We start from the raw sequence: 18,014 nt of genomic DNA on the forward strand, positions 1-18,014 counted from the left end.
GTGAGGGGTGAGTACCTGTTTTGTTAGTTTAAAGACTTCCTGCACCCCCACCCCCCAATACCCCCAGTTCTTTGTGTTTCCAAACCTTTAACTTAAAGCTTTTAGACAAATGGCTGAACAGGAGCCAGGGTTGTTTGGAACGTGTAGTATCACTATTTTCACTATTTATCTCGGAGAAATGGGGGTGCTTTTTTTATTATTATTTTCTTGCTTTCAAAAAATCTTAGTAATGCAGTAGTATGTTGATGCAAAGACAAAACTAGGTTTTTCATAAATTTGTTTTTTACCGTGTTGTTTAGATAAAACATTACAATCAAAACATTCTACAAAAATCTTCCAATATTTTATTCGGTTCAACAGAATATATATGCGTGTGTGTATTTTGACCTCCAGTCTGGTCATGAGCAAAACTTTTTTGATATTTACTCCTTCTTTTTGGTCATTTATGTAAATGCTTCTCAAATATACTCAGTCTCCTCGGAATTTCAGGCTGAATGAATTTAGCTCAAATTGCTTTTCTCAGTTTATCTGCTACACAATTACTTTGTATCCTCAAATGATGGGATCTTGTGATCCATATGCTGGCGTTCCCTTGGGTCCCAGTAGGGAGCAAAGCAATGTGTCCGATACTTAAACATGGTGAAGTGAGGTCTCAGAAGCTTATTGTTTCACAGCAGTGAGACTTGGCAATTACTTTATTGAGTCGCTCCAATGCAACAATTCTGAATGTCATTTAATAATGATCAATCCATTGAGATGCAAGTCAGCTGTATAAATGTCAAACATTTATACAGTCCAGCCACAGCTCTTTCAGTAAAAACAAACTTCATTTGTGACAAAGTAATGCTTCCCTCTCTGTGGTGTCTATGTTTAACCATGTGTAGGCACATTCTCCTGTGGTTAACACTGGCTTGGAGATTTGCCAGTTGTGTCATGTTTTCCCAAGAGGCCATTTTATATGGTGCTTGCTCCCTTCTTTGAAGGGAGAGACCATGAGCAAAGAAGGGACAAAGCATGTAATTTAGCTTTCATTCGTATATTTTGCAAAAGATCATTATAGATGATTTTTCAAGCAAACCTATGTAAATGAGTTGAGAATTTGTTTGTTAGTATTATTCAAATGCAAACGGTTTTTGTAACAGCATTTTTACCTATTAATGCATTTGATATGGAAGTGTGTGCCAGGACAACTCTTTTAAGTGTGATGCTGAGTTCACCTGCTTCATGGGGAATATACATTTCCCAGGAGATCAGAACAATACCCTGTGCAGAGCTTGCATGTTCTGGTTAGAGAGACAAACAACAGACAGAGCTCTGCAACTACTTCATGGCTACAGTCTGCAGGAAACAGGTAAAATAATTTACCTCCTTTCCCTGCTTAGCACTGTCTCCTCAAACTGCATCTTTTAAGATACATGTAGCTTTAGAAAGTTAAAGGAATTTAGGACCTAAAATAGTCTTCCCTCCTATCCCACATGTTTTTTTGAAGTCACATTGCATATCCTGTTCAGCGATTGCTCATTACTTTGTTCTCCTGTCCCCTGCAGATCACCCCTGTGCTGTGCGGGCTGTCTGCCCTCTTCCTCTCCCTGTATGGGGAGAGCCCCTTTCCCCACACCTGTTTGAGGTCTCTAGCAGTTACTTGACAAAAGCCATTAACTCTGTGCTGCCAGGCCCGTTTCCTCCCCCTCTGCCCAAAAGCCCCTCTGGCTTTCCACAGATGCTGGCCAAGGTGAAATTATCTGTGTTTGGGTGTCAGGAAGGCAGCATGTATGTTCACATCTGACTCTATATGGCAACTCAGCAGATTTATGTGCACTTGGAGATGGGAGTTCAGGGGTTTTGCTGATGTACCAGGCTTCCTAACCTCTCAGCGGGAGCTTGGACCCATGCTTAAATGCTGTGTGGGTGCTTGAACACTTTCCCATCCCCTGGTACACGCTCTAGTCGTGGCCTGGTCTGGGACTGGCCATGTTCTTGTGTATGACTGGGGTGGGTGAGTGGGGAGGGCAGTGAGGTGAGCTGAAAAAGGCTTGTCTTCATGCTTAACTGACAACGAAGCTGTTCCTGAACTGACTGGCTGCACTCTAGAGGACAGCTTTTGGCTTTGCTCCCCACTGAGCAATGAGGTTTCTCCCCCACCTCTGAATCAGCCAGGCTGGCTTTAAAACGCACAGTCTTTTATGCTCTTTCCTTTCTGCATGAATCCAGTGAAATACAGCTGCTCTGGCTTCAATCCCTGTCAGCCACAGAAAAATGTCAAATCTTCTGACAAGTTCTCAGCAGTGCTGATGTGGATTTAAATGCTATCAAGCAGTAGAGAACAAAAGTATTTTTAGATACTTCTGTCAAGTCTGACATTGATGTGTCCTATCAGTTCATTGTCAGATTAGCCCTTTGACTTATGTGGAATAATTTCCACGTAACTTGCTTGGTGACCTTTTAAAGAAAAGGTAAAACAAGAAATAACCTGAAGAAATGCCTGGTCAGCTGTTTGGAGACTTGGGTTTGATGCTGCATCATGGTCACAACCTGTGCTGTTTAGAGCAAAATAAGAGCTACTTGCCACGCCGGTGACATACCACATAGGGCGTGTAAGTCAGGAGCTTGCGTGAAAACACTGCAAAAGGTGCACAGTCCAGGCGTACACACTCTTTTGTCCTGAGGCTGGTGAAAGGGCTGGGACCTGCTGTTGCAGCTCAAGATCTGAGCACACCACGCACTGCTCTGGGATTACCAGCTGCTGTGGGCCGCCTTATCTCCTCCCATTTCTAAAAGGAAAAAAATGACACACAGACAACCTTACAACCTTGGTACTGAACGGAGCTGCGCCGGTGGGGTTCTGCGAGGCAACTAGTTTTAAGGAAACAAGTTGCCTGAAGCACCTACCGTGCTGCTCTTACCATCCCTTCTTTTAAAATCTTGCTGACCTTTATCTGTGTGGTAGAGTGAATACACAGTGTTCAGGAAGGCTTAGAAGTTCAAATCAAAGTCTCTGACACACAATCTACTTTTTTTGAAGCAGAAAATGCAGAAGCCTGTGCTTAAAAATCAGATTTGACATGAAAACCCTGCAAGAGCATGGTTAGGATTATATATAGAGAGACTGATTTATTTAACCTGAGGGCAGCAAGAGAGGATTAGATATTTTAATTCCCTCCCTTTCCCTAATGACAGTACAGAGTGCTGACACTTCTTTGGCTTGGACAAGATGACCTGTACGCTGAAGTGATTAGTGTGTGCAGTGAATTTTTTAACACCTACTGAAAACAAAGTGCTGTCTCACAAAACAAAGCACTTTTTTTTTTTTTTTTTTAATGTAGCATAATAGCACTCTTCTGAAATCAGGAGCATTGCCACTCAAGTGGGACATGCAGCTGATGAATTGGTCTCGCAGATCATGAAATTTAGGACCTATCTTGCCAAGGCAGCTGGGTGATGATTTTCAGTGCTCTCGGAGATCACTTAACAACATGGAAAATGTATGCCAATAGGAATCACTGTGGTTTAGCATTTCAGAATAGCTCCATACTTTGCTGCTGAACTTGAGATGATAACTTTAGCTACCTGATTTTTAAAACATACTTGTCAGTTCAGTTTTTTCCTGGGAATTCTTAAATAATAGATAAATGAATGTACAAGTGAGGCAAAAAATTGCTATAAATTAGTAGGTATTTATTTCTTTGAGGCCAGAATGTTTCAGTATGTTTCCAAATTAAATGTGCAATTGTGCTTTTAAACACAGGACAGTTTTTTTCATTAAGAAGATAAGGCCTGAGTAGAGATCCCCTCTTCGGCTCAGTCTTGTTGCCTTAACATGTATATCACCTGTATAAACAGCTGCAGTTAAAGTTTGCTTTCTATCATTTGTAATCTACTTGAGTTGAAAATCAGCAAGGAAATACATTTTATTTATTTGAGTATTTGATCCAGAGTTAGGCACTTGAGGGATAAATTATACAAGTGACCTATAGGCAGAATATCTTTGGAGCCTATATATATATATATATTATTTTTTTTTAAACTACAGGCTTATTGTATTTCTGTGGGTAAGAGAAAAGGTTGAAGAAAAAGCATCAACAATGTCCCTTTCAGTTATTCCAGTGTAATTTGACCCATATCTCTCTATGACTGTAGTCATGTAAATGTGAATACTATCAGCTTTTTAAAAGCTAACTGTACTGTGATTTTTGGTATTAAGAGTACGTCATCTGCTTGGTGGTTTTCTTCATCACACCAACAGAACAGGAATGTGCCACAGCACGGCTGTAGCCATGGCTTCCATATATTGTTGTAAGGAGACAGCTGTTGTGCGACTGGAGTCAGGGTCTTGCAATGATCTTCTGTAGCTTTTCCTATTCTCGTTACAGTGTCAAGGGCTCAGTGTCAGCTGATAGAGGATTCACGTCAGAAGGATCTTGTAAGAGATCAAACAGCAGCGAGAGGGTCATGATGGGTTACACCATCCCTGAAACATGGGCAAATTCCTCTTTCAAAACAGGCCTCGGAGGGTTCTGGTTGGAATACTGGACTGGCATAATGAGCCTTCCATACAGTCCCACCTGTCACAGAAGCAGCACATTGGAACAGCTTAATGGCATTAGGGGTCAGGGGATGTCCCTGAAAGGTTGGTTCACATTTTAAGTGATCTGCTTTGTCATTCCTAGGGCAAGCTTATGTCCTGGTTGTCACATACAGGGAAAGGGTCTTTTGGGAGCTGGCAGGGTTTCAGAATGCTTTTCGTGGTTCATGGGTGCACCTTGGCCCTGGGTACATGCAGGGCCATATACACGGTGTGGATGGTTAGAGTCTAATATTTCTGGTGCAGAGGGAGTCTCTGCCACTTTCTTGTGTCCTTTTAAAATTCTACATGCCTCTTAGTGGGGAAAATGGAAGTGCTGGTAGGTAGTTCTGTTGGCTCTGTACGTCTCTATAAAGAAGAGCACCTGGGCAGAAACTGACCACAGTTCATTTCCATGTTCATGTTCCAGCACACTTTCAAATAGGGTGGTAATTTCAGCCATGAAAACAGTAAAATCTGGAGTCTAGTTTTTAAGATAATGTGATGGAGGCAACTAGTTTGCAGCTTTAGAGCTTGTACTTTGTCAAGCTCTTGTACTGACCATGGCATAAATGCGGGTCTGTAACTTCTAATGAAGAAATGACAAAATACTAGCAGTTCTGAAAGCAGTTCAATAGGAGATTTTTTCCTTCCTCCTCCATCTTTTTTACCCTATTCCTTGCCCTGCATTTAGAAAGCACTAAGCTGAGCTTGAAGGCATGGATGTGCCCAGGAAGAAGGCAGCAGTTAGATATTATGTCTGAAAAAGGGAGAAGAAAGGGAATATTCAACATGTGGAGCCATTTCTGTAATGCATTGAACACAAATAGCTGACAACTGCATTGTCTCTACATGGCATTTTCTTTTTGGTTCAATGGAATCAGCTGAACTTTCCTTCCTTGTCCCCAGAGCTGTTCATCATGACTGGACCCTGCAGCTTTATTCTTCTGTCTCTGTCTTATCACTACTGCTAGAATGTATTTTATTAATAAATAAAATTTTTAAACCTCTTAAAAGGTGAGGGGGAATAAATAACAGATATGAAAGCTGAGGTAATATTTTAGCTTAAAATTTGCAGCTTCTGGCTGGTGGCCTGGCTGGCTATGTATCTATTTATTTCCACCCCATGGTTTCCACATCCTGCTAAGCTAAGCTTCTGCACTTCTTGAAGGGATGATGTCTTAATGGTTCTGAAAAGTTTTGGCATAATACATTTAGAAATGTTACAGATTTTAGATATCTCCCTTTCTGAAATTAAGAGAGAAAGGATGCAGAAGGTGGATTTCTTAAAGGAAATGGGTTCGCTTCCTGATGGCTTACTAAGGACAGGTATTCCTTAGGTCTCTTTGGGTGTGTGCTTCGGTGTTGGCTGGGATGTGCTCTGTGACCTCCTACTTTTCCCTGTCTTGTGACTAGATAAGCATTTGTCTCATGACAAAAATGCAAGCATCCTCTGTTATATGAGGGTTCCCCAAGCATGGGATTTGGGTCTTGCGTCTGTTGCTCAGGTAGCATAGATACTTGTTAGAATGAGTTAAGCACTGTGGGCCATATGCATTTTTCTGATTAGCTGGCTCTAGTCAGAGCGCTATTGTGATAGTGCTAAAATAACCATTTAACAGACAAAAAATTAGATGGACAGGTAGACTTACCTAGCTATGCATACAAATTTGTGATCAATGTTCAGAAAAATGAAACTAACTAGTCATTGTTTTCCATAAATAGTTGAGCTGAATTTCTTACAACTTATACACTGTACAGTGATTTGAAGTAATAAGTGTAGAGTGTCTGAGGAGAATTGTTCTGATTCTGCAAACTTTTAACATTCACTTTTCACAGCTGCAAATAATTACTAGGTTGCAGAGTAGAAGAGAGCCAGGTCCTTGTTAGTCCATTCTGAAGGATACAGGGGGGCTGATTGTAATTAACCTGTGTTGGTGATCTGAGTAGACAGCTGGGTTACAGAAGGATAAAAGAAAAAAACGGTGGTAGAAATCAGAGCTGATGAAAGCAGCAGGGGTTTCACTCATCTATCTCCAAGAGGCAAGGAGGCATACACAATTTGCTACAAGTAGCTATGACAGAATTTGAAGGATGTGTGTGAATTTTAAGGCAACATGTTAAAGTAATGTGTCCAAGGGAAAGGAAACCTGCTTCTTCAATCCAAACATCTCTCAAACCCATCTGGTAACAATCAATCAGTTTAACGAGCAGAAAGAAATGGACTGTCACTAATAAGCCTTATTGTGCTGTGGTAGAGGAAAGGACTCTTTAACATACAGACAAAGGATTCTTCTGGCTTCTGTGAAGAGCTTAATTGATGGGCCCTGCCTGGGTGACATCAAGGCACAATGGCTTCATATCTAGCCTGTCCAATAGATAGAAGTAAACAGACAATAAATATGTAAAACGAGCATGATATACTTGTAAATGAGCTAAACCAGACTTTTAAAAGTCTGTCAGCCGAGTCAGAATTATTGGCAGTTGAAGTAAAGAATCGGAATTTCTGGCTTGCCTGAAGGCTGAGCTACATGGTAATATTTGATTAGCCACTCTTTCATATGCAGAAAGTCACATTGTTTTCAACCTCCTTGCCATGAACAGTTGTGGTTCGATGGGAAAGGCATGTACAGGAGATGAAGCTCTGTGTGTGGCTTCATAGAACACAAAATACCACAAAATATAGCTTGCATCTGCATGTTGTGTGTATGTTACAGGTAGTGTGGGCTGTTAGAAACTGATCTGTGGAGCAGAACACTTATCGATGGCTTTACATCCATGCTGTGTTTGTGTGGGGGTGTTTTAGTGGGAGCTGACTCTTGTCTGGTCCTGTCTCTACATCTTTTAGTGATTAGAGCATATTAGGTATGATCCTGGAGCCTACCTTACAGTTTAGTTTCATCTAAACTAAAGTCCTGATCTCCAAGCCCATTCCACAATGCAACCCAAAGCACGAGTGGGTACGCTCAAGAGGGATTTGCTTCACAAGCATGCTTCTGATCTGAACTAAAATTGTAATGTAGACACACCTTACATAGCCTGGGAGAGCAAGAGGTGGAAGCTAGGTGAGGAGAACAGCAGTTCTTTAGACTGAAAAGCAATTCTTCAAACGCATCCCTTGATGGAGGATGTATTTAGCTTTGCTAGGGAAGTGCAGCATGACTTCTAGCAGGAATTCTCTCCAGGAGCCACTGCAGTTAAAACATAGCTTTCTCTGCCCAGAAACTTTCTCTGTCCGGAAAAAAATACAAATTACAAAGAAATGAAGAGAGATCTCTAAGAATAGAGATGGATTTGGAGGCATAGGAGACTTGAGTTTCTGACTGCTGTTCTGCTTTATGTAGAGCAGATGGGTAAGTGGGTGCAGGGTTAGACGTGACCGAGCCTGGAGCTACTGGCAGTTCTGGTGTGGGGCCAGCTTGGCACCAGTCCGCATCAGGTGAACTGATCTCTCGCTGCTCCAGTGGCAGCTGTAAGAGCTGGACTCTTCACTGTCAGTCTCTAACTCCCTGCTGAGCTGAGTATTGGGTACTTGGGGAGCACTATTCAAGGCAGCGACTCTCAAGTTTCTGCCGAGCACAGGCTGTTGTGTGCTCCCTGCGGAACGGCGCAGCCCTCCTCGGGGCGCAGGGCTGCCCGGCTCTGCCGCTGTGCGGTGGGTCGGGCCTCGGGCCCGGAGCGCAGGTGGGCACCGGTGGGCACAGCGCCTCGAGATGCAGCTGCTGCCCATGGCGGGGGGTGCCCATGGCGGGGGGTTTGCCCATGGCAGGGGGTGCCCATTGTGGGGGGTGCCCGGTGGGGCCCCGGTGCTGCCCCACAGCTCCCCGCTGAGTGCCCACAGGTCCCGCGGGTGTGGGCTGCTTTTCCTACAGGGCGCCTCGAGATGTGAAAATGAAAAGCGGAGCGGCTGACTGTGCCCGAGAGCCAGGGAGGGTTTATTTTATTTTACGTTGTTATAACCTCCTCGTCTAAAGCACTCACTGACGTCTGACAGGCGCCCCCCGGCGGCCGTTGTGGCCGTTGTGCCGTTGCGGCCGTTGGCGGTGCTGCGCTGCCCCCTGGCGGCGCCTCCGCTTCCCGCGCTGCCGGCTGCGGGGCGCACGGCCCGGCGGCTGTGCCCGCGGCCCCGGGCCCTAGTGCCTGCCCGCCGCGGCGCGGGGCCGGGGGCAGCGGGGCGCACTGGGGGGGCAGCACCGCGCTGCAGCTCTCCCCTGCCGGGCATTTCCCTCCACCGCTGGCCTGCTCCTCGTGCTTACCAGAGAAGGGGCGCACCAGTCCCTCCTCCCATGTTTTTTTTGTGTAATGTAATCCCATCAAGGTGCCTAACAAAAAAAGTGACCGTGACTGCGACAGAAGGAGAGACTGATGGCTTAAAGCCTTAGGTTATGGAGTTGGTTCAACTAATCTTGATTTATAATTGCTGCAGAGACCCAATTTCCGCAGGAAAGATGCAGAGTGGTCATTTGCACGTGTCATGTAGCGATGATATATTTTAATTGTGGCCAAACACACAGAAGGAGGAATCGAGTCCTGGTCTGCTTAGATAAGTAAGTAGTTAGGACAGCCAAAATTTTAGCCTCGAGCATTTTAAGGGTGGTTCTCTCACTGGTGTCACCCCGTTTCATAGCCATGTTGGTTATCATGTCATCCAAACGTCCAGCCCAGCGGGAAGCACCAAGGCAGAGGGAGCTGCCCAGACCAGGCCCCTGCCTGCAGCTGCGCCGAGCAGCAGCCCCGCAGCAGTTCTGCCCCACGGCAGCAGCCCTGAAAGGGCTGTCAAGGCCTTACCTCTCGGCTACAAAGCAGAAAAGCCGAAGTCGCAGCACTCTTTCCCTTTTCTTTATTTCTTTTTCTTTTTTTTTTTCTTCTTTAAATTAACAACCCCGTTCCTAATTCTTAGACAAAAATGGGTTTAGCATTTATTCTCTGCAGAGAAAATAAAGAATGAGGATTCCCAAGAGAAAAAAAGAAATGACCAACCTTCCCTGGAAGACTTGAAGGTGCTCCACTCCATGGAAGAATTGCATTTATGATTCACCCTTGTACTTAGCATTTTCTACCATATAGCTCCTTAAGCGGTGTGCAGGTTGCTCTGGATGTCACCCTGAAGGCATAGCTCCTCAAATACTACATGGCTTGTATAGCTTAAATATTTTTCCTTGGATGAAGTACCCAGATTTGTCTTTGGGAATCAAGAACCTAAAAATAAAATTCCACCATGGCACCTGGCACCACATACTCACATTTAGTCCTTATCCCTTTCTTCCATGTTTCCTGTTGGCCAAGAGCAGTGACATCCCACCTGGGAGCCATGCTTGTGTCAAATGTGGTGTGATGGTGAGGGCACTAACCTCAGGGTGAAACTGGCAGTAACAAGTAAGTTTTGTAGTCTTTGAGTGTTCACTGAGCAAGTAGATTCTTGGCTTGATACTATCATCGTATCAGAAAGCATCATAAAAGAAATGTAAATGGGCACAAGAAATATCACCCAGTGGACATTCTGACATCAGAAGGATTTCTTGCTGGGCTTCCTATGGTTGTCTCACCCCGTGGTCAGTGCTCAAAGTAGTCTTTGAACAGCCAGCTCTTTGTCAGTGGACCAGCTGAATGTGAACAGCTGCTGATGGTGGAATGCCCTAGCATTTGTAACTGCTACCTATTTGCAGTCGCACAAGAACTCTGTAATTCTTCTCTCACTTCACAGATAGGAAAAGCAAAACAAAAATTAAAGGGGCTGATTCAAGTTTCTAAAAGATGGGAAGATGAGTAGTCATAGCCTACTCCATCAGCTTCTGCATTTCTCCAGCTGTGCAGAAGGAAAAAACCTGAGTACAGTATCCCCATGAATTCATCAGCTTACCGTCATGTCATCACTTACTATCACATCATATAGTCACAGAAGGTGCAAGTCATCTCAACTAACTTTAAATTAATGTAAGGATGATTTTTATATCTGATGTGGTCAGTCTCAGCTTTTCAGTCAGTGGAGAAACAGGCCTGACTGATCTAGCCCAGATGTGCTAATCAGAAGGAGGTGAATAACACCCTGTAAACATCTGCATCTCCTCAGTGGCTATAAAACAACAAGCTCAGATCTGGGCACCTGGCATCCAGGTCACGCAAATGCCATCCTCTGTTTTCAGTGGGAATAAGGACACAGCTACCAGTCACCGGCCCGTTCTCTTTTATGCTGTAATAATGGAGGGCGACATCAACAAAGATTGGGTGGTTGTTGAAAGCTCAGGAAAGCGTCACAGCTTGTCTAATGCCACAGCTGAAAAAATCTAACAAACAGGATAGAGCTACTGAAAACAAACAAACTACCACTTAAGATAAAGACCTTATGTGTGTAGTTCCTTCTTCTTCAATCTTACACTAAATCTGATCCCAAATGCTTTTGCAGCAAAAGCGATAGAAAGGCTGCAACAACAGTGTTATTGTTGAAGCTAGGCTATGCAGGAAGCAAACCCCTTCCATCTTGGGCAAGGCAGGACAACCAACAATGCAGCCATTCTGCACCTTGCAGAAGAACTGAGAGTTTGAGGCAATAAACTTACTCCAAATACCTGTACATATGTTTTTGTGTGATAACCTATTGCAAGCTAGAGGTCATTACATCATGTCTGATCTGCAGGAGCGGGATGTTTATACTCACTGTCCTTTTGGTGCCACTGCACTGCACACAGAAGTACACTGCAGCAGTGAAACATGAACTCATGCCCAGAGCGCAAAGGCAGTAAGGTGCGCCCATCAGTTACCCTGATGGAGAGGACAGGAGCCACCAGGCTGCTTAAGAATTTCAGTCTGCAGCTGGAGTATAAGCAGTACTCACTCTTTATGTATGCAGCATTACAATTTCAAGTATCATTTCTAAACCCAGCTACTGTTTAGCTAATAAGCCTGGAGATTTTTAATTGGGTGGATGGGTGGAGACAAGTGATTAGCAGTTACTAGCAGTTTTTGCAACTACAGCTAGTTCACACATCCTGCCTGGGGAGATAATTCACCATTACTGTAATCTTCCTGGAAGTAAGCGATAACCATAGTGAAGACATGGTTCACAGCTTTTAATTTTTCTGCCTGAAATGAAAGTCACTGAAGTCACTGATAGCTCTGTGAGCTTGAGGCTTTGTAATAAAATGGGGGGGGGGGGGGGAAGGTAAAAAGCCACTTACTGAATTGACTAACAGTTGGTTTAGTTACACACCACCAGTCCTTTTATGCTTCTTGCTCAAATGGCTTAGCCACCCACACTTTCTCCTGTTCTTTAGAGGAGTCTAACTCAATGCTACAAATCCTTTACTGTGGAGGATGCTACTTCTCCCACACTGCCAGCCAAATGCAGACCATGTGCCATTTGTTCCACCTTCCCTATTCATGAGCTTCCTAGACTTGGAAAGGGCCTGTCCTGGTACTCTAACAGGATCAACCAGCTTTGTGAGCATCTGTGAATTTTTGATAAAAAGCAAAATGAAACGGGGCAACTTTGGTTTTAGTTTTTTTTGAGATTTTTTTTTCTAGGGGGGGTGGTGGGGGGGTGGTGTTCCATCATCCCAGTGTCCCAAATCAACCAGGTTGCCTTTCAGTGATTAGAAAACTGAGTTAGCTAAACAACCTTTGATAAAACATATGGTTTTCCTTTGCCTTTCCCATATAAGCAGACAAGATGGGGAAGCTACACAGAAAGAAAGCTAGGGAATTGCCTGGTTTAGAAACAAGCAGAATTTAACTTGTGGCTGTTTGGATGCATGACATATACAGTCAGCTTCTATCTAAATAAAAAAAGGGGAGTAAGTATGGTTTATGATGCCACCTTTGTACCTGTCCTGAGGCACTGCCCCTCCAGGCAGGTGAACTACAGTTGGGAAAATGTCCACAAGGCTTGTCATAATTGATAACTGTCCCTGCAGGCAACACTCCCGTTCCTGGGACATGGATCCCTCCTTCCCAGCCTCCCATTCCTTTTCCACCTGTTAGAGAAGGGAGGTGGGGAAGTACCAAAAAAGAATAAAAGATACTAGATATTTATTATACATATATAATAACAGGGGTTTTAACTTTTAGAATATTCAAATAACTTTAATCTATTATCAAATCTGTTATTCAAATAACAGCAGATCCTGGAGAACAATAGAATGACTACAGTACAAATTCCATTCTTCAAAAATAAGTATTAATCTCTTTATTTTAGACTGCTTTCTTGGGTGGCACATACAGCAACCCACTACTAAGCAGTATTTTTGGCAGAAAAGGAACAATCCCACCCTCTAATGCCTGAGAAGACATTCTGGCCCATGCTTTTAATTGAATGTCATGTTTGAGAACAATCTCCACACTCCCTAAAACCGTGCCCAAGAAAAAAAGTCTTCACTAATAAGAAGCAAAATCTGACCTCGTGTCAATGGAATAGAGGTTGCAGCCCTGCTTGGTGCCTGAGGAAGGGAGATTAACACAGGGCAAGCTTGGCTGTCAAACAGTTAACAATCAGAACCACCAGGAACATGACAAAATTATTTGCAGTCCTGGAGAGCAGTGACAGGGATTAGAATAACGTTTGATTGCCCTCCAGGAGTTGAGAGTCCCAGGGATGCTCTGGGGTGGTCCCAAATGGAAGAGTGCAGAACTCAAGCAGTGAACAGGGTAGTGCTCTGAATATGCAGCAGAGAGGAAGACTTTCCACCCACATTTCTGTTGAAGTTGTGTTAAGGTAATCCAAAGAGTCTTTCTTAACTGGGTTTCTCTTGCCTTCCTCTGGTCTCCTCCATGCACTGGCTCTCTTACAAGTCAAAATATTCATTGTTTTGAATAGTGTTTCAAAGTGAGAACCATTAACTAATTACAGATATGAATTATAGATATCAAGGATGAGGATATGAATGAAACCATTTGTTTAAAGCTAGAACTCCAAGTTGAGGGTTCACTTAGAAAAGAAAAATTGCAAAATGTTGATTCTCAGGTACCTGTATGACCTTTGCTCTGTTATTCCTCCTATGAAGGGCAGAAATGACAAGTCATTGCTGGAAAGTGTTGTAGGAAAATTGGCAAAAAAACCTTCAAGCTATCTTATTAGCTCAGCTAATAATTCAGCAGTTGAATGGTAGTTTATACTAGCCTCTGGCTTTGCTAAGTAATGCCAGACTTTGCTATGAAGGAGGTGTGCTCATAGTTACAGCTTAGAGGCAAGGTTCTCAGAGCTTGGTTTTAAAAGCTGACAAGGTGGCAGGATGGATTATAAGCAGGGCAAGTCCAGCTACTTGTGCAATAATCTTTGTGCTATGTAAGATAACGGTATCTCATGCTTTGTTATTCACTAGTGGCTGTCCTTATTATTTGTGTGTGGCTTACTTATCTTCTTGTTTTTAATAGCCTGTTAGCAATAGCAGCAGTGATTTCTACAGATATTTCTGAAATAAACTAATTTTTTTAATCTTCCTAGTTAGCTTCACTGGGATATCCCCTGTTCTGCTGTATGTAGACATAAATGGGAATGCCTTTCTGTTATTAATATCTAAACTGATATTATATGTCCTCTTATCTCCTCCCTAAGCTTGCATGATTTCATTATTGTCCTTTCATACTGGAGACTGTCTAATGACATTCACCTTTCCTCTATGGACTCTTCTGTTACTAATATGGTTGTGTTAAGCTAGTAGAAGTGAATTTGGTAGGTTACGTTCTGAGCTATTCAAATCAGCCCATTGGACTTTTTGCATTTGTTACTGGTATGGAAATTTCATATGCAGAATGGAAGGCAAAGTTAGCATTTAGGACTGTTCCTGGATGAGATCTCAGCTGTATCAAGCATTGCTTGTGGGGCTCATCGAGTAACATGATGTGCATTTTGATACTGAGCAAGGTCAAGGCATCCAAATCTTCTTCTGTAGAGAAATAAGTCATGGGGGCAGTTTTCAGGCTTCATTATACAGTAAGTGCCAAACTGCCCAAGCTGTCACAGTGGATTTTTCAGGCTTAGCATTCTGGAGTAATCACATGCAAGAGAGACCACAGATCTTCATTTCCATAAAGTTTTTGACACTATGTTGCAAGCCGGTCATAGAAAGGGAGTCTAGATGAAACATCTATACGATAGATGAGAAACTGGAAAACTGTATCAAGAAAGTAGTCATCATGATATCTGCCAGTGTTGACACAGATAATCATCTACTGTGAAAAACAGAAGGATGTTTCAAGTGAGATGCCAAACCGTGTGTTCTGGATCTGCATCAGGGGAAGTTCAGATTGGACATTAGGAAAAGGCTCTTCGCTGAGAGGGTGGTCGGTCACTGGAATGGGCTCCCCAGGGAAGTGGTCATGGCACCAAGTCTGTCAGTTCAAGAAGTGTCTGCACGATGCTCTTAGTCATGTGGTTTAGTTTTATGTAGTCCTGTGAGGAGCAGGGAGTTGGACTCAATGATCCCTATGGATCCCTTCCAACTTGAGATAGTCTATGATCCTATAATACTACAAGATTTTCAAGTAGTGCTTTGGGTTATGGCTGAACTACTTTCCCACATTTTCTACTGAATTTGCAACATTACCATACATCAAGAGAGCTATTGGAAAATATTTAATTAGCGACATTCATACTAGAAGTTTTAATGTTTGAAAGTTATACATATGAGAAACTGGTTTAACTGATTTCTAGACATTTTGGCAAAGAAAAGTATCTACAGAAGCAGCCTCATTTGAATAACAAGCAACAAATGCAAAGTGCTGTAGAATAACCTTGCTGGTGCGGTATTCTTGCAAAAGTAGTTTGATTTAGTGGGATCCCACCAGAACACTGGTTCCAAAAGAGAACTTGATATTGAGTGCTGGATGTCATGCCTAGAGATGATGTCTCTAAAGATGTCTTTAAAATAAAGCCAGCCAGATTTCAGATTTTCAGTCTTCTCAGATTGTTCTTTCTAATGAATGGGACGCAGTTGCCTAAGCTTAGTGAGTCTTTATAAACCATTTAGTATGCACTGGGATATTCTGATTGACCCCCAGAATGACGTCTTCTCCAAGTCCCATGTCAATATCTGCTGTCCAATGCAGATGCCTCAGCTATGCTGTGGTTTCTACAAACATGTCCTGGTTTCAGCTGGGATAGAGTTAATTTTCTTCTCAGTAGCTGGTGTGCAGTGCTGTGTTTTGGATTTGGTGTGAGAACAATGTTGATAGCACTCTGATGGTTTTGGCTATTGCTGGGTAATATTTGTGCTAAGTTAAGGAGTTTTCAGTTCCTTGGGCCCTGCTGGTGAGGGGGCTGGAGGGGCATAGGAAACTGGGAGGGGACACAGCCAGGACAGGTGACCCGAAATAGCCAAAGGGATATTCCACACCATATGACATCATGCTGAGTATATTTGGGGTATATTTGCATTATATTGAGTATATTTGCATGAGCAAATGCTTTGCTTTGCTTGCATGCATGGCTTTTGCTTTACCTGTTAAATTTTTCTTATCTCAACCCTGGAATTTTACATTTCTTTCAAATTCTCCTCCCCATCCCTCTGGGTGAGGAGGGAGTGAGCAAGCAGCTGTGTGGGGCTTAGTTACCAGCTGGGGTTACACCTTGGCAAAATGATACCAAGATGCCTCTGTTAGGACATTAAGTAATCTCTTACAACTAAAGTTCTATCAAAATATATTGTTAAAAAAAGAAAAGGGGGAAACAAGTTTTATATAGAACAAAATGCTTACAGAGTCAGGGGTACACAGTTTGAAATGTACATGATTACATTTCTCCTTTAGCAAGCCAGAATCACGTCAGAGGAGCTACACTGATTATTACTGTCATATGCTGTGGCTGAAGTTTTCTGTCATGAATTTACATGGCTGAAGTAAATCTGTTTTAAAACATCATTGCTGAAAACTCTTCCACAGTCTGACACATTTCTCTATGGAAACGTTTGCCAAGGCTTTACAAAGTGTAATATTACACTATAATCTTAATACCACTAAACATACAGTGTTTGCACAATTTTCTTCTTCCTGTTTCTACCTTTGGGTGCTTTTTGCTGTTTGGATTTTCATTCATTTCTGTGTTTAGCCACATTGCTGTGCTTTATCTGGGGATTTTCCCAAAGAAATCAATCACTAAATCTAGTCATCTTTATTTTTGCCCCCCTCGGTGAGACCCCAAATCCTTAGAATAATTAGTCTTTAAAATGGTTTATTTAAGGGGATTTTTAAAAGCAACAATGGCTAGACAAACTGCAGTGAACCATTGGAGAGAGGTCCAACCTGATCTGAAAAGGTATCTGCTAGTCAGGAAAGCTGTTCTGCTTGGAGTACAGACAGCAGCTGCAGTAATGTGCTGGGTAAGTCTCACTCCGTCCTTTTCCAGGCCATCAGTGTTTGGGGTCCTAAAAATAAAAATCCCACCTCTGATAAAAATGTATGACACAGAAGTTTATAGTATCCCACTCCTCCTAGGTTTGACAAGGACACCATCAAATTTACAAAACTCTCTGTTTTTCTGCAGCTCAACTAGCAAAGCTCTGTGTTACATATTTCTTGAGATACCTGGACTCCTTAGAAATTAATTTTTCCATGGATACATTTGTTTTTATTAGTAACTAAAGAAAGAAAAAAAGTATTTCAGATATATCCCATATCAAAAGCTCATGTAGCGTAGTGAAGACATTCCTTTAATAGATGCAGTACAAAATAATTTCCAAGACTATAATAGGTTAGAGTAAACACAGAATATATGTACAATCATTCTATCAATCAATCTATATGCAGATTGATAACTACACTAGAGATAAATATATCACATAGACTGAGCTGTCATTTCACAACAAGCCTACAAGAGTTTGCAAAGTTCTGACTGTGCTGAAGGATAGAAGTCCAAGAAAGTTGTTCAAGCATGTCTGCATAATTATTAGTCCAGTAGAAATTACCGGAGAACATTTATTTTGTATGTGGTTTGAAAAGAATAGTATCTAGATAAACTAAACCATTAATAATTAATTTTCTAGTACGAAGTGTCATCAGTTTTCTCACTGAAATTCACCCGGAAGGGATAATTTATTTTTTAGAATACGTTCTTACTTATTGTATCATTGCTATATCACCCCACATCTCTAGTACCAAGATCATCAGCCAGTGTCAGTAAAAAATTGGGTTTTGAAGGATTTGATACACGGGTTCTTGGAAACAAGCATAAAATTAGAAAAATTCTTAGGCAGCTCCTGAAATTAGAAGTAAAAAGGTAAAATTACAAAAACATTTGTAAGCTTTACAATAGACTTTATTCTTCAATGAGGACTCGGTACAGAGGCAAACAGCTACCAAATGCTGCCAGCAGGTGGAGCTCCTGAGTAGTTACAGAAGTTCTTGAGTTTTCCAAAACCAGCAACACTTCTGTGCGCACGGGAATTTTGTGTGAGCATTTCTTTATTGAGATTTGCACTGATCTTAGCAGATGTTTCCCGTAGAATGAGTGGCTGGATGCTTGCAA

The 18,014-nt window shown here is 42.4% G+C and overlaps 1 protein-coding gene across 1 annotated transcript; it reads right to left on the reverse strand.

Annotated features, from left to right (window-relative positions):
• Positions 1-4,135: 4,135 nt before the first annotated feature.
• Positions 4,136-17,771, reverse strand: LOC102056268 (arylsulfatase D; the record flags this gene model as incomplete). Its single annotated transcript, XM_055702745.1, is given in 9 exon segments — positions 4,136-4,376; positions 4,379-4,442; positions 4,444-4,562; positions 11,217-11,320; positions 12,383-12,451; positions 12,453-12,531; positions 15,263-15,388; positions 16,793-16,933; positions 17,606-17,771. Coding segments are annotated over 9 exon segments (1,107 nt in total), but the record flags the coding sequence as incomplete, so codon positions are not given.
• Positions 17,772-18,014: the final 243 nt, after the last annotated feature.

This window comes from Falco cherrug, chromosome 2 (assembly GCF_023634085.1).
Source record: "Falco cherrug isolate bFalChe1 chromosome 2, bFalChe1.pri, whole genome shotgun sequence".
NCBI lineage: Eukaryota > Metazoa > Chordata > Aves > Falconiformes > Falconidae > Falco > Falco cherrug.